The sequence below is a fragment of the Onthophagus taurus genome, chromosome 11 (genome assembly GCF_036711975.1).
Source record: "Onthophagus taurus isolate NC chromosome 11, IU_Otau_3.0, whole genome shotgun sequence".
NCBI classification, from domain to species: domain Eukaryota; kingdom Metazoa; phylum Arthropoda; class Insecta; order Coleoptera; family Scarabaeidae; genus Onthophagus; species Onthophagus taurus.
Genome location: NC_091976.1, coordinates 11,017,675 through 11,033,589, shown reverse-complemented (window position 1 = coordinate 11,033,589; position 15,915 = coordinate 11,017,675). Strand labels below are relative to the sequence as shown.

The 15,915-nt window shown below is 35.1% G+C and overlaps 3 protein-coding genes across 3 annotated transcripts; all 3 read right to left on the bottom strand.

Moving 5' to 3' along the window:
* Positions 1-1,146: 1,146 nt before the first annotated feature.
* On the bottom strand, positions 1,147-3,168 carry LOC139432088 (uncharacterized). The gene is made up of 3 exons (XM_071200427.1): positions 3,141-3,168; positions 2,050-3,075; positions 1,147-1,961 (listed from the first exon to the last, which is right to left on the bottom strand). The coding sequence occupies exons 1-3, from the start codon at positions 3,166-3,168 to the stop codon at positions 1,147-1,149; spliced, it is 1,869 nt and encodes a 622-aa protein (XP_071056528.1).
* A 2,389-nt stretch (positions 3,169-5,557) lies between these two features.
* LOC139432087 (uncharacterized) lies at positions 5,558-7,372 on the bottom strand. The gene is made up of 3 exons (XM_071200426.1): positions 6,234-7,372; positions 5,835-6,170; positions 5,558-5,619 (listed from the first exon to the last, which is right to left on the bottom strand). The coding sequence occupies exons 1-3, from the start codon at positions 7,219-7,221 to the stop codon at positions 5,558-5,560; spliced, it is 1,386 nt and encodes a 461-aa protein (XP_071056527.1). The 5' UTR covers positions 7,222-7,372.
* Positions 7,373-14,386: 7,014 nt separating this feature from the next.
* On the bottom strand, positions 14,387-14,746 carry LOC139432086 (uncharacterized). Its single transcript, XM_071200425.1, has one exon. It carries the CDS (start codon positions 14,744-14,746, stop codon positions 14,387-14,389), a length of 360 nt encoding a protein of 119 aa, XP_071056526.1.
* Between the last annotated feature and the right edge of the window lie 1,169 nt (positions 14,747-15,915).

Genomic DNA, 15,915 nt, shown 5'->3' with positions numbered 1-15,915 from the left:
TTTTTTCTAAAATTAAATTCATTTATTCGCATTCAATCTTTTTCTCAACCACAGACCCCACGCCAATGTATTACATCCGTTCGGTAATATGTATCGTTTATCATCGCACGATGAAAGAGCAATTTTATTCTTTAATTCGGTATACATAGTATGAAATTCTGACTTAAAAATGTACATTTTTTTATGAATCGATCCGCCACATTCAACCACACGTTTATAATCGGTCACGCTTAAATGTTTATCTATAACATATTTCTTTACTCCTTTAGCCTTTTTTACATTATCATTCAACAAGATGATGCAGCACGCTTTAGCTCCTGTTCCAACAAGTGACGTTATGCACCTGTTTGGATATTCATCTTTCATTCTTCCCAACACAGATCGACCGCGAGGAATATTGTGTATATTCTCTAACGGATAATTGGATGTATCGAAAAATTCAATATTTTCTTTTATATTCTCATATACATTGGGAGTAGTAATCTCTAGGATGAGGGAGTCAGTATCGGTGTATAAAAGTGTTATGTTATTTCCATATTTAACTTTTAAGTAATCATAGAAGAAGCTGTACATTACAGTTTTCGAAAGCTCTAATATACTGAAACCCACATACAGCGGTTTGCAATAACGAACTTCCGCGACGTTCAATTGAACGGCTATCAAATTATCGCAAAATATTTTTGAAGATTTAAAATTTGGTTTAGCTATTAGGGCTTCCACACCCGGTTTCTTATGACGACATTCCCAGTGGGTAACTAGTCTTATATCCACTCGTTTTTCCACCTTTTCCATTGTCTTACCGTATACGATGTTATTCATTGCTTTGTAATGAATTGAAATCGATGTAGCTCCGCATCCAGTTGGATTGTTTAAATTCTAATACTCTGTAAATCTTCGTTAGTTTCAATCCGAACTTGAGACTCTGCTTTAGATTCACGTAATGAATGATGTATTTTCTTTTATTTTCCAAATTTGCTATTAACTTTGCATTTTTTGAACCTAGGGGTACAATCCGTTTTGGACAAAATGGTAAATCGTTGTGTTCATCATGTATTGCTTCCGGATACTCTAATCTACCTCGAACACGTAACCCTTTTCGGAATCGTCTTCCGTATTGTAAATATCTAACTTTTGAATCTCCTCATCTCATAGCCATCGAAATCCTCCCGTCGGTAATTTTCGTCTCATTGCGTGTCCATACAAATTCGTAGCGTCGAGATACAAAATATAAGATGGGTCTTTGGTTTCATCAAATTCCATCATTAATTTATTGTTAGCCTTCGCACTGCGTTTAGTGCACATACTTAATCCACCGCGAATACCATTTTTAAAGAAGTGTAACATGTCTATGTCCGTTAATAATTCTAATTTTACCCGTGTCATTCGTAATAACGCATCCCAACCGAAGCCCGGCGCTGTGAAGTAATGACATGGATCCAAAGAGTAGTACTTCATCGAGATGGTTCGGAAATTCTCAAACACGTCCGCCAAAAGTAAAACGTCAGACGTTAAATAAATATCGCTATATTCGCCTAAAGTGCGACAGTTAAATAAGTTCCACACCGTTTGTGCACGACAATAATTTTCTTCGGTTATACTATCGTTGCATAATTGATTGTAAAAACTATTTCGATCTGGCAGTGCGGAAAGATTCAGCTTTTCGAATGAATCTACAAAAGAATACGGAAAAACTCCTTTCTGTCGAATAAGTCGAAACTGTTCTTCGTTCCTAAAATATTTTCTGATTTGAACGCATTGGTTGTCTTCCAAAAATGAACCCAACTTCTCTAGCGATAAAGCCATAAACCTAAATGAATCTACAAATCTCAATTTCATATGAACCCGCCTTAGCTTTCCCTTGTTGTCAATGTTTTCTCCCACGATAATTTTTTTCGAAAATGATATGTACTTTTCTTTATTCTGTGCTATAACATCCACGTCTTCTTCTTTTAATGCCATATCTTTCACAAACATATGACAATCGTAGTTCGAAAGATTGTGAAAAAATATTGGTATGAACTTTGGTAATTGATAATTGATGTTACATACAGCATGGTCCTCTATACAACCCAGTTAGGTGATCATGATCGCATATTTTATTACCTTCTTTTATTTTGTGCGAACAAATGTGACAGATATCCGGCATCTCATGTATTAATCTATCTATAGGTGGTAATGGGAGCATTTCTTTTGATTGGCTTAAATAATTTTTGTATATATTCAAAACGTCATGTTCCAACTTGCTCATGAAAATTTGAGCAGCATTACGACCGCGATATATTTCAAACTTCGACAATGATTCGTCATAAGAACATTTTATATAATATGCAAATGCATAAGGTTCGTGTTTGAAACATTTGACGGAGTATGAATTATCATCGTTAAGTTCAGTTGCTTCCGCATCGGCGATCGGTTTCTGTAATGCTTCAAAACCTGCATACACCACAAACGGTATTTTTAATTGTCGTTCAAAATTTTCGAACTGTAATATGTTTTCCTTTTCTTCATTTCCATATTTATTTATTTTCAAATTTGTTGTTGGTAAAATTGCCCTTACCTTGCTGCAATCGTCACTTTGATGACGGATAAGTTTATTTTCTGACGTAAAGAACACCAAGCATCCATCGCAAATGTACTTTTCATTACTTTCATTTGTAACCAATAATAAATTTATATGTCTTTCTTCTTTTTGCCGACATATATACATTGTAATTATGTCATAATTCATAATACCGTCTTTAAAATACTCATTTATTCCATATACATTAATAGATAATTTGTTCTGCTTTTCAAATACAGGTATATCACGTAATTTAACTGGAAAAACAATATTTGAATAGTCTAAGCCGCAGTCCAGGTAATTCGGATACGAAGATGTCCTCTGTGGTAAACCGTTCGGTTCATGTAGTGCGGATGTTACAGCCCATGCAAAACATGCATCATCCGCGTTTTGTATATTTATCACAGCATGCTTTGCTTTTATTTGCGACGGTAAATCGATATAATTAGATACTCTTATAGGATTATATTTGTTTAAATTTAACTCTATATAGAGGATTTGCATTAAAGTCCATCCTAAATAAAAGATTGAAACATTTATTTTTTTAATGCATAGGTATGTCATGTCTCATTGCGCTTACCTGAATCACGTTCCTCGAATTCTGACATTTTTGATGAAATTTCATCAATAAATTCCTTATATATTTTATATAGATCCGACGCTAGTGATACTACCTTATTTTTCGTATTGAATGATTTTATTTCACAGTCTTCCTTTGATTGTAAAAAATACAAACCAAAACATTCCATATTTAATTTTACATTTCGGTGAATATCGATTGCGTTTTGTATCAGATTTAGTATTTTTTCTCGAATTCTATGTGAAAATTCATCCAAATCCACAAAAAAACCTTCTTCACTTATTCGATAACTGACGATTTTATCGCTGAATGCTCCAGCGATTCTCTCCACTCCATCATTATTTGTATGTTTATGATTATAACAATAGCATTACGCTTATGTGCGTTGTTCGTAAATGTGCAGAGTAACATTGTCTATTTACATAATCATCGCAAGCCTCACATTTTACTGCTTTTGGAATTTGCGGTGCGTTAAGCTTGATTCTCTTGCCAATACAAGATAATCGTTGATGCCTTTTTAAATTGTCAACTCGAGTAAAACTTTTTCCACAATCCTCACACACGACCATTTTACAATTTAATGTTGTACACTTCTACTCGTTATGAAAGAACTACGTCAATACCACATTTCGCAGGCGTTTATAAACCCTCACCGCTCCTGAAACTTATTGGGAGGAGGAGGATGCATCGAGTGCGTTTGTATACATATATATTTTTAAACTCCGTATACCTTTGCATAATATATTAAAAAAATCTCGCAGGTAGATCATGACTCACTTACTAGTATCAAGTTAATTGACCTCCTCCTCGAACGTATAAAAATTTGCCGATTTAAGAACCTCCTCGCATATTTTAAAGCCCCGTATACCTTTACATAATAAAATAAAAAAATATCCCGCAGGTAGGTCATGACTCACTTATTTGTATACCTACATGACTCAAAACCGTATACCTTTTTGTGTATAATAAGTTAAAAGATATATCGAAGACATGTTCTAACAGTTTATTTTATTTTATTTTTTTATTTGGGATGCAAACGGGGCAAGCCCAGCGAAGCATCCACTAAAAATATACAATATTATAAACTAAAAACAAGAATTTAGCAATAAGTAACAAAAAAAATCTCAAACAGGTTAACAAAAAAAATAGCAACAGAAATAAAATTTAACAAAAAAATGAAACTTAAGCAAAACTAATAATCAAAAATATTGAAAAAAAAAATCAATCAAAAACAGAATTAACGTCGCAAGTCAAACGGCGCACAAGATGCACATGGGAGATCATTAACCAATTTCCTAAATGTAGACCAGGGAGTAGCAAACAAGTCTAAATCAGAACAAAAATTGTTATGAAGAAAACATGAGACGAGGGACCACGGAGTTAGAAAACGCATTTGTATTGGTACAAGGCACGTAGAATACCGATAAATCACGGGATGGTCGAACAGGAATCCTAAACTGTAACTGAGATAGAATCGCGGAGCAGTCAACAGTGCCGTTACTCACTTTATAAAGCAGCATTAAATCGTTACTAATGCGCCTGGAAGAGAGTTGAGGGACTCCAAATATTAAGCATTGCTGTGCGTAATCACAGTATGGTAAGTAGAATTTTCGCGATAGGTACCGAAGAAAACGTTTTTGAACTTGTTCTAGTCGATCAATGTATATATGGTATTGAGGGTTCCAAACAGAAGATGCATAGTTAAGGATAGAAGAAACGAAGGCGAAGTAAAGAGAACGAATACAGGATAAGTTAGTAAAAGGACGGGAGACACGACAAATAAATCCGAACATGCGAGAGGCCTTATTAACAATAAAATCGAGATGAGCTGAAAACGCAAGTTTACAATCAAAGAGAACCCCAAGATCTCGAACACAATCAGATGGTATAAGAGTATTAGGGCCGAGGGAATAATCGAAAACAATGGGATAGCGTTTGCGTGTAAATGTAATTTTCGTGCATTTATCGTGATTGATGAAAAGATTGTTGTTTACACAATAAGCCTGTAATCGGACCAAGTCCTCCTGCAATTTTTCGCAGTCGTCAGGTGAACAAATCGTGGTAAATATTTTGCTATCGTCAGCGTATAGCAGAAACTTGGAGTAATGAAAACACGCATGAATGTCATTGATATATAGCAGAAACAACAACGGTCCCAAATCACTGCCTTGCGCCACACCGGAAGTTATCTCTTTGAAGGAAGAGCGATAGCCATTAATGGTAACAGCTTGTGATCTGCTAGAGATGTAAGAAGATAACCAATAAATCAAACCAACAGGGATGTCATAATTAAAGAGTTTCTTAAAAAGAATTCCGTGATCTATTCTGTCAAAGGCATTACTGTAGTCTGTATATACGTCATCCACCTGGTAATTTTTGTCTAGAGCATTCAGTATAAAATAGAAAATGTGATTAGGTTAGACTCCACTGACCTGCCACGAAAAAAGCGGTGTTGCTCCGGGATTATGTAAGATTTGACCTTAAAGAAAAGCAGATCGTAAACTAGACGTTCAAAGATCTTAGAGGCAATTGACAGAATAGAAATAGGTCTGTAGTTGACGACTAAATTTCGGTCGCCAGCCTTATGGATGGGCAGTATTAGAGCTTTTTTCCATTCGGATGGGAAAATAGCCGTTCGCAGAGAAGTATTGAAAATGTAAAAAAGTGGTTCAGTAAGCACTGATGCACACTCACGAAAAAGCACGCCTGGTAGGCCGTCCGGACCCGCACCCGCTCTAGGATTCACAAGTGACAACGCCTGTAGAATATCATCACGTAAGAACCAAGGTGCGATTTCCGAAGAAGAGCAGTCGCGGATATCAACTAAAGTTCCATCAACAAAGGCAGAACTAAAATAGTCAACAAACAGTTTGCAAATTTCCTCCCCACCCTCAACCACTCGATCACCATACGATATCTTACTGGGAATACTCATGCTGCCTTTTTTCCTCGATTTAATAAAAGACCACAGACTGTTAGGATTATCGGACAAGCTAGTCTGTGTAGCCTCTAAGTATAGCTTATAATCAGCTGCAATTAAAGTTTTAGACCGAGTACGGAGCAGACGAAAGGTTTCATAGTGAAGGCGATTACCTGTAGTCTTCCATTTTTTGTGAAATTTTAATTTTTCCTTAATGGCCTTGATCGTTGGCAGGGAATACCAGTTAGGAAATCTGCATTTAAAAGTAATTTTGTGAGGAATAAATTCATCAACTGCTCCGCGAACAACTGAATAAAACACTTCAAGCGCCTCGTCAACTGGTAAGTGACTAATAGCCGCACCCCAGTCTACAGACGCGAGTGATGTACGGATACCTGTATAGTTAGCCTTGTGAAAAAGATATTTACGCCAGCAGTTTTCGCAGAGGGAATGCAATAAATTAAATTTAATTGAAAAAGTTAAAGCAGGATGATGGGTGTCCGCGTGCAAAAGTGGATCAAGGCTTTGAGAAAAATCAGAGATGTTATGGGAGTTACTAAGAATAAGGTCCAAGGTTCTGTCGTTAGCATTACGTACGCCGTTGAACTGCTCAAAATTACAATAAGAAAACGAAGTTAAAAACAATCGTGAACGAGCATCATTGGCACTCGATGGCAATAAACCAAGCGATTGCGACGAATACCATGAAATATGAGGTAGATTAAAATCACCAAAAATCAAAATCTTATGGTCAGGGTAGTGGTCGCAAACGCGATGCAAAGTTACCAGAAATGCGTCAAGCGAGTCAAAGTCCGCGGGTGGGAGATAAACACAACAAAGCAGCAACCGAGTACCACCGCACTGCACAGAAAGCCACAGATCTTCAGCGGACGCACTTTCAGCAAGTCTAAAACAGTCGATTGTTGATCTTATAGCGATCAAAACGCCGCCACCATCTTTTTTGCTTGACAGTGTAGACTCACGGTCCCGACGGAAAACGGTGTATTGAGCGCCAAATAATTCGCCATCATGAACTGAGCTATTCAAATAAGTTTCAGTGAGACAAACAAAGTCGAATTCAGAGTCACTAGTCTTCAAGAAGAGTGTGTTGGTCTTGGATCTTAAGCCGCGTACATTCTGGTAATAAACACTTAGTTCCATTAGTTTCCGTCGAGTCTTTCAAGATCAAATAGGGATTTAATTGGAACAGCCTTAGACTTATCGTTGCGCCGAACGAAGATTGACCCCTATGACACCCAACTGTATTTAAAGCCTTTAGAACGGGCCGCGTCCCTAGTAAGTTTCAGCAGTCTTTTATTTTCAGGAGAGAGATGTTCATTGACGAAGATCCGTTCAGAGACTCCAGGAACGACGAAACCAGGCGAAGGATAAACATAGTCATTGTTTTCATCTAGGTAAACATACATATAAAGATAAATTTTTAATAACTTTCTCAAAATAACATGACTTAAATAAATAAATAAAGATATATAATTTTTAGTTTATGGAGGCTTTGGTATATTTTATTATAAAAATTGTGACATCATTCCCTCCTTTATTTCTAAAACTCCAATTATAACGACGTTTCGGGAAATGTTCCCATCATCAGGTTAATAATACTCTCATCTAAAGAAACACGAATCACTAAATTAAAAATAACATAATTACTATTACAAACATGAAAAACAATCTCCATACACTTAAATCACAAAAGATTTTTTGTTTAGTTTATAGAATATGATTCTTACCTAAGACTATTCATCAATTTTTATCATTAATTGTTTCTTAAATTTATTCCGATACATCTTATCATGCTTACGAATCAAGTCTAAGAGAAATTTTCATACAAGGTCAGAGAACAATTGTATTCCTTTGTCCGAAACCTGTTTTCTCTCCCATATTCTATTATATCACTAATTTATTTAAAATATCCGCATAATGTGCCCCTATTCTTCCTACATCGGTTTTAAAATTAACTGTTTTATTATTATTTTTTGTTATGAAGATTGACTCTAAATTTTTCCTTATTTGTATGTTTTTATTTGTTCTTAATATCTTAGGATTATCGAAATCAAACTTATGATTTAAAGTTACAGAATGTTGGCACAAAGCTGTTTTGTTTTGAATTTTTATTTGTTTAGTATCGTATTTGTGTTGTTGTATTCGTTTTTTAAGATGTTGTTTTGATTCCCCTATATATATTTTATTACAATCAATGCAATTTAATTGGTATATGGTATCTACTTTATCTAAAGTTTTGATTTTGTCCTTCATGTTTGATATTAAGGTGCCGATTTTGTTGTTATTGTATTTAGCGAATTTTATTTCGGATATTTCATACTTTTTAAAGATGTTCGTTATTTTATTTGTTAGTGCTGGTATATATTTGATTTTACAAAATTCTTTATTATGAGTACTTTTGCTATTAATTCCTTGAGTACTACCATCGTTTTCCTGACAAATCTGCTCTATATTACTCTGTCTAGGTATGAATTGTATAATTAAGGATTGTCTAAAAATTGGCTTATTCTTTTTGTTCATATCTCCTTTCCCATTTTCTGCATCTGCATTCCCAGCTTTTTGATGATTATCTTGTGGGGTTGTGTTATTTGTTGTGACTTCCAGTCTTTGTATATTATTTAGTATCGTCAACCATGAGTTATTGATCAAGTGCTTGGGATAAAAATTATTTAACAAAATATCATAAATTTTTTGTTTTATTTCTTTCAAAAAGGGTTTATCTGTCAATTATATCGCTCTATATATATAATTGTTCATCGTGTTTATAATTTGCCACTTTGGGTGATTACTATGGTAATTCAATAGTCTATCACTGCTTTTATCTTTTTTATACCATTTCGTCCTTATTATGTTATTGTCATTATCGATGATAATTGACATATCCAAAAAATTTATTTGTGATTGTTTCGGTATTTTCACCGTGAATTTCAATCTATCATTAAAATCATTAAAAACATCCAACAATTGGGAATATTGTCCTTTGGGCAAGATAATCAATAGATCATCTATATACTTCGTTATCAACAAAGGTTTTATTGGTGTTTTATTCAACTGTGTGTCTAATAAATGATTTAAAATTATCCCGCTTAAATTTACACTTAAACTCGACCCCATTGGTAATCCAAAGATTTGCCTATAATATGTTTCATTATATGTGAAGTAATTATTAAAAGTGCATAACTTTATGCAGTCAATAAATAATCTTTTGTTTTTAATCCCACAACCCCACAAGATAATCATCAAAAAGCTGGGAATGCAGATGCAGAAAATGGGAAAGGAGATATGAACAAAAAGAATAAGCCAATTTTTAGACAATAATTAATTACACAATTCATACCTAGACAGAGTAATATAGAGCAGATTTGTCAGGAAAACGATGGTAGTACTCAAGGAATTAATAGCAAAAGTACTCATAATAAAGAATTTTGTAAAATCAAATATATACCAGCACTAACAAATAAAATAACGAACATCTTTAAAAAGTATGAAATATCCGAAATAAAATTCGCTAAATACAATAACAACAAAATCGGCACCTTAATATCAAACATGAAGGACAAAATCAAAACTTTAGATAAAGTAGATACTATATACCAATTAAATTGCATTGATTGTAATAAAATATATATACGGGAATCAAAACAACATCTTAAAAAACGAATACAACAACACAAATACGATACTAAACAAATAAAAATTCAAAACAAAACAGCATTGTGCCAACATTCTGTAACTTTAAATCATAAGTTTGATTTCGATAATCCTAAGATATTAACAACAAATAAAAACATAGAAATAAGGAAAAATTTAGAGTCAATCTTCATAACAAAAAATAATAATAAATCAGTTAATTTTAAAACCGATGTTGGAAGAATAGGGGCACATTATGCGGATATTTTAAATAAATTAGTGATATAATAGAATATGGGAGAGAAAACAGGTTTCGGACAAAGGAATACAATTGTTATCTGACCTTGTATGAAAATTTCTCTTAGACTTGATTCGTAAGCATGATAAGATGTATCGGAATAAATTTACGAAACAATTAATGATAAAAATTGATGAATAGTCTTAGGTAAGAATCATATTCTATAAACTAAACAAAAAATCTTTTGTGATTTAAGTGTATGGAGAGTTTTTCATGTTTGTGATAGTAATTATGTTATTTTTAATTTAGTGATTCGTGTTTCTTTAGATGAGAGTATTATTAACCTGATGATGGGAACATTTCCCGAAACGTCGTTATAATTGGAGTTTTAGAAATAAAGGAGGGAATGATGTCACAATTTTTATAATAAATAAAGATAAATTTTTAATAATTTCGTCAAAATAACATGACCTTCTCAAGTTAATGACCTCCTCCTCTTCTCATCGAACCTCCTCTGACCCCCAAAAAATTTGTCGATTCAAGAACCTCCTCCTAGAACGCAGGTTCGAGGAGGAGGTTCTAGAATCGGCGAATCTATACTACTATCCAATTGTATAGGTGGAAAGTATTCCTCAGAAATTTCGCTCTTCATACCAACCAGTGTGAACGTCTGTGACATCGTCATACATATGACCCGTTTCCTGTTTGAAGTAGGAATTTTATACATAAATGGCCGCAATTGTACTGATTGGCCTTCTGATAATTATCGTGATTATAGATAATTTGAGTGTCTTTAAAGTACTTTAAAAGTTCCTTTGGGGGTTTGAGATCCCCATAACTAATAATAACTAATAATAACTAATAATAACTAATAATAACTAATAATAACTAATAATAACTAATAATAACTAATAATAACTAATAATAACTAATAATAACTAATAATAACTAATAATAACTAATAATAACTAATAATAACTAATAATAACTAATAATAACTAATAATAACTAATAATAACTAATAATAACTAATAATAACTAATAATAACTAATAATAACTAATAATAACTAATATAATAACTAATATAAATCATCACTTTCGGTGTTTAATAAAATATAGCAAGCTGCTGTGCAACCGGCCATTCGTTCTCGACGCCTCAACATTTTCAAATGTGAATATAGAGGAGAATCGCCGCGCCAGAATTGCCGCACGGCCCGAAGCTTGCCATTTTACAAGCCGTCTGATCGTGATCGCCCAGGCGCGCTTGCCGCGCGGCACTCCACGCTTTGCACGCCAGGCGCGTAACTCTACACGCCGTGTAATGCCACCTTTACAGTACATCCTAACCTTCAACTTTAACGTGGTTTCCGGTTATCCTGTTACTATCCACAAAGACATCTTCCACACACATCTGCTAGCAGTTATTCTACTTTATTGTATGTTGTTCCTCATATATCCTTTTTACGATGTGAGTATGTTTTATAATATTTTTGATGATTTACTGGATTTATTTCAATGTTCTTAACAACATAACCTCAATTTATATATTTTGTTATCTGTATACTCTTCTAATATATGTTATTACTTGTAGACCTCCGATGATGGTCATTTAAAAGACCGAAACATGTCAGGTTGAACTTAAACTTAAAATAAACCAGTTGTAACACAATTTTCGAATTTATTTAGCCAGTGAAAAGTTCGTAAATTCCTTAATTTTCTCCTTCAGTTAAAGAACCAAATTTTGAGATAAATCATTTATTCTTGAAGCAACAGTGTTTCTTGACAGCGAAATATTTTGAATTATTGACTTTTGAAATGGAAATGAAACATCAGCAACTTTCAACATACAGTCTTTAATAAAATCACCATCAGCGAAAGGTTCTTCGCGATTTCTAATGCAATAATAAAACTTGATTTCAGGGCATCTTCGCTCTCAGTATTAGCTGTAATAAACATCGATTGTTGACCTTGAAGTTTAGATTTTAAAGATGACAATGTGTTCATTCTTATTTTTTCAGTGTAACAATCGAATTTTGATTTATGATTCGTATCATAGTGTCTCTTCAAGTTAAACTCCTTACAAACAGCAGCAACTGTTTGATTGCAAATCAAACACAGTGGGTTACCTTTCCATAGTATGAAAAAATATGCAATTTCCCATTTAGACTGAAAAACTCTGCACTCACTATCAACTTTACGTTTTTGTGACATTATGCCAAAATCGTAACAATTATGGAACTCGACACAACAATTATGGATATCGCACGCGCACGACACAAACAAATGTACAATACCTTCATAATCACTACTTCACAGTACAACTAAAATCCTTCTCCGACCGTATAGCTTCGATTACTCGACTCAACTGACTCACGTTGCGGTGACGCACTCCTTTTATATCGATAAGGAAGGTTCTAGTCTAGACTCGAAGAGCGTGGAACATTCTATTGTTCTCAACAAAATTAATAGGGTATATCCACTTGTTGCTAAGAGATGGCGTCACTGTCTATCTCTCTCGCTTGTCTAGGCACGCGCTGCCCTTGAAATTACTTATAAATGTAGTGTGCGCTTTTTAAAACTTCCGTAGAGGAATCGAGTGAAGTCTAAAAGCTCTAAAAAACAGGATTCTTCTTTCTGTGACACATTGCGATCGCGGGTCGCATCCGGCCCCCAGGTCGTATCTTTGACGTGACGGCTCTATCACGTTCGATCTTTGAACGCTTGCCTACTTTATCTTGTTTACTACTATTGACTACTACTATACTACACTATTGAGGAATTTTGGCTGGCGTGCGAAGCGTGGAGTGCCGCGCTCGCCGCGCGGCACTCCACGCTTCGCACATTTCACATCGCTATATTCACATTTGAAAATGTTGAGGCGTCGAGAACGAATGGCCGGTTGCGCAGCAGCTTGCTATATTTTATTAAACACCGAAAGTGATGATTTACAAAAAAAAAGAAAAGAAAAAGGTGGTGGTTGGCGTCGCACAATAAAAGTCGATGCAGGTAAATTTGAAAAAAATATGAAATGTTTTATTTTATTATTTTTATAAATGTATTTTTAGATACAACGCTAGTGACATGTTGTACGATTTAAACAGTGAACCTTCTGGAAAATTCTTCAATTTTTGTAGAATGTCTGCAGCAGATTTTGAATTTTTCATTAATAAAATTGGGCAACGAATATCAAAAATGGACACTAACATGAGAAAGTGCATTCCGGTACAAGAAAGGTTGGCTGTGGCACTGAGGTTTCTAGCAACTGGGGACAGCTACGCAAGTCTATCTTATTTATTCAAATTTTCTCCGCAGACCGTCTCAAAATGCGTCGATGAAGTTTGCAGTGCGTTGATAGACACATTACAAGGAGAAATAAATGTAGGGTTTTAGAATATTATTGCGACCGCGATTGAAAAGCTTGTTGTGTTATTAAGAATGGCTGAGAATGAGTAGATGATTGTGATGATTCTGTGGATGATTGAGCATGGGAATCAGGAGATGGCAAAAATTCTGGTAATGGTGGAGAACAAGGAGAAGGCGAAAACCCCGAGGATGTTTGAGAATAAGGAGAAGATTGAGAGTGAGAATACAAAGGGGAAAAGCTTGAAAATGTGTGAAAGCTACGGTGAGCAAATGATGGGTGCTGTGAGTATGCTTGAGAATAAGATGTTTGAGAATTGGATGGTTGAACAAACTGAAACTGTTGTTGCTTTAAACGAAACATTAGGTAATCAATCTCATGCATAGCATTGTCACGTATGTTCTTGTCCAAAGCTCTCAGTTTTTGACATAGTAGTTCAGAGAACAAGGAGCATTCATCGTCGATAGACTTTTCTTTTATAGATTTTAAATAATTGTACGCCTCATCCATACGTCTTTCTTTTTCTGACCTTATGCTGGTGTCCATAACAAAGGAACTAAGGAAAGAATTTTCAACTATCGTCTCTCAAGTGCTCGTCGTATTGTAGAAAATGTTTTTGGCATTATGTCGGCTGTTTTCAGAGTACTTAGAAAACCAATACTACTATCACCAGAGAAGGCTATAAATATTGTAATGTGTTGCGTTTTATTACATAACTATTTGAGAAAAAGTAAGACCTCAAGAATATTGTATACCCCAAATGGTGCGTTCGATGGAGAACTAAATGGCGAATTTCAAGGTGGATCATGGCGAAATGAAGATAACAACATTACATCTATGCTTCCACTTCGAAAAGTAGCTAGAAAAGCTGGAATTGAAGCCAGAAATGTTAGGGACATTTTTGCAGAATATTTTAAAACATCTGGCGCAGTACCATGGCAAGACCAAAATTGAACAATAATTTCACACTAATTTTACTAGTTGTAGTCACACTAGTTGTATGACGGAAATAATTTAAATGTATAAGAGTTTTTTATCGGAAGTATAACATTAGTAATTAATATTGTAAGTACTGTTAATAAATAATAATTACCTCCGAAGATTTTGTTTTTCTGGGATTATATGTAGAATTGAGAAACCTTGCCATTTGCTCATAGGCAAACCATTCAGGTTTAAAAACATCTTCTGCCCCGCTTCCTGTTTTCATGCTTCCTTTAACTTTTGCATGACATTTCCGGAATGTCCCCATTAAAGTATCTTTTTTCTTTTTTAATTCTGTTAAGCTACAATTAATACTTAATTGTTGCTGGATTCGTATCCATGCATCATGGATAAGATTGCGATCTTTATGCTCCTCATGTTTTGGGTTCCAAATTATTGTTTCTTTTTCGTATAAGGTTAAACATTCGGAAATGATCTCGTTTGTCCAAGGCATGTTGTTTACTATACAGCTACTACGTGACTAAACAATAGGCACCAAAACGACCAGTAAATTTGCAACCCTCGCGCCGTGTGAGTGTACGTTCGCTCCACGCGCGGCGCGTTTCCTTTGAACTGTGTAAAATTTACCGCTTATCGACGCCGACGGGACTAGACGCGCGGCGTTAAGTTCGTCGCGCCGAACCATTCACACGACGCGCCGCGCGTCGAGTCACGCGCCGTGTAATGCCGCCTTAAGATGGATGCGCATGTGTATGGGAATACGTTGGTAATGGCGGGAATGGGAAAGGATACAAATTTAAATTTGAAAAATGATCCAAACTATAAGGAGAGTTGATATCACCACGGGGAAAATTTGAAAGCAGAAGAACGGGGTAAGGGGGGGAAAGGAGTGATTGTCAAGGATCTCAATCAGTGCAAAACCAGTTATACAATCATTAACTGGAGTTCTCTTCTGTTGAGAATAAGGGGAAAGGGAAATGGGTGAGGGTATTATAGATGAGGAGGTGTGATATCTATCTTAAGGAAAAATAAATGGGGGAAATAAACAGGGTAAGGTAGGAAAGGTGTGATTGTCATGGACCTCACTCAGTGCAACTCCAGTTATACAATCATTAACTGGAGTTCTCGTCTGGTGAGGAATGAGGAAAGGGAAAGGGCGGGGGTAGGGGTAAATAGGTATCTGGCTGTTGACGAGAGCACTGATACTGTTGATACAGCTCAACTTGCTGCTTTTACACGAGGTATGAACAGTAACTTTGAAATAACTGAAGAACTATTAAAGTGCGTTCCATTGACAGGTACTACAACAGCGAATGATATTTATTCTGCAATTGAGCATTTGATAGCAGAATATGAACTCGACTGGAATATACTTAGCAGCACAATTACGGATGGCGCTCTGCCATGGCTGGCAAACATTCGGGTGTTGTAACTAAATTAAAACAGAAAACATCAGGGAATTTTGTGGGATTCTTAAAATAACTACAACGAATATGATACCTGACATCAATAAGCTTGTCAAAAACAAGAAAAGTCAGGTATCTGGATCCTCGAGCTCAAAATAATTACCCTCTTTTATAACTTTGATACGATTTTTAACAACCGTATATTATACCAATAACTATACAGTGCTAGCGTAAAGTAACCCCCCCCCCCTGTTTA

Coding starts and splice junctions, on each gene's coding strand:
- LOC139432088 (XM_071200427.1), bottom strand. CDS start 3,168: ATGTCAGAATTCGAGGAACGTGATTCAG. Junction 3,076..3,140: donor ATTCGAGGAACGTGATTCAG/GTAAGCGCAATG, acceptor TCTTTTATTTAG/GATGGACTTTAATGCAAATC. Junction 1,962..2,049: donor GTTGTATAGAGGACCATGCT/GTATGTAACATC, acceptor TGTTTGTGAAAG/ATATGGCATTAAAAGAAGAA.
- LOC139432087 (XM_071200426.1), bottom strand. CDS start 7,221: ATGGAACTAAGTGTTTATTACCAGAATGTACGCGGCTTAAGATCCAAG. Junction 6,171..6,233: donor CAAAAAATGGAAGACTACAG/GTAATCGCCTTC, acceptor CTTTAATTGCAG/CTGATTATAAGCTATACTTA. Junction 5,620..5,834: donor CCTACCAGGCGTGCTTTTTC/GTGAGTGTGCAT, acceptor CTTTTCTTTAAG/GTCAAATCTTACATAATCCC.
- LOC139432086 (XM_071200425.1), bottom strand. CDS start 14,746: ATGCCTTGGACAAACGAGATCATTTCCGAATGTTTAACCTTATACGAA.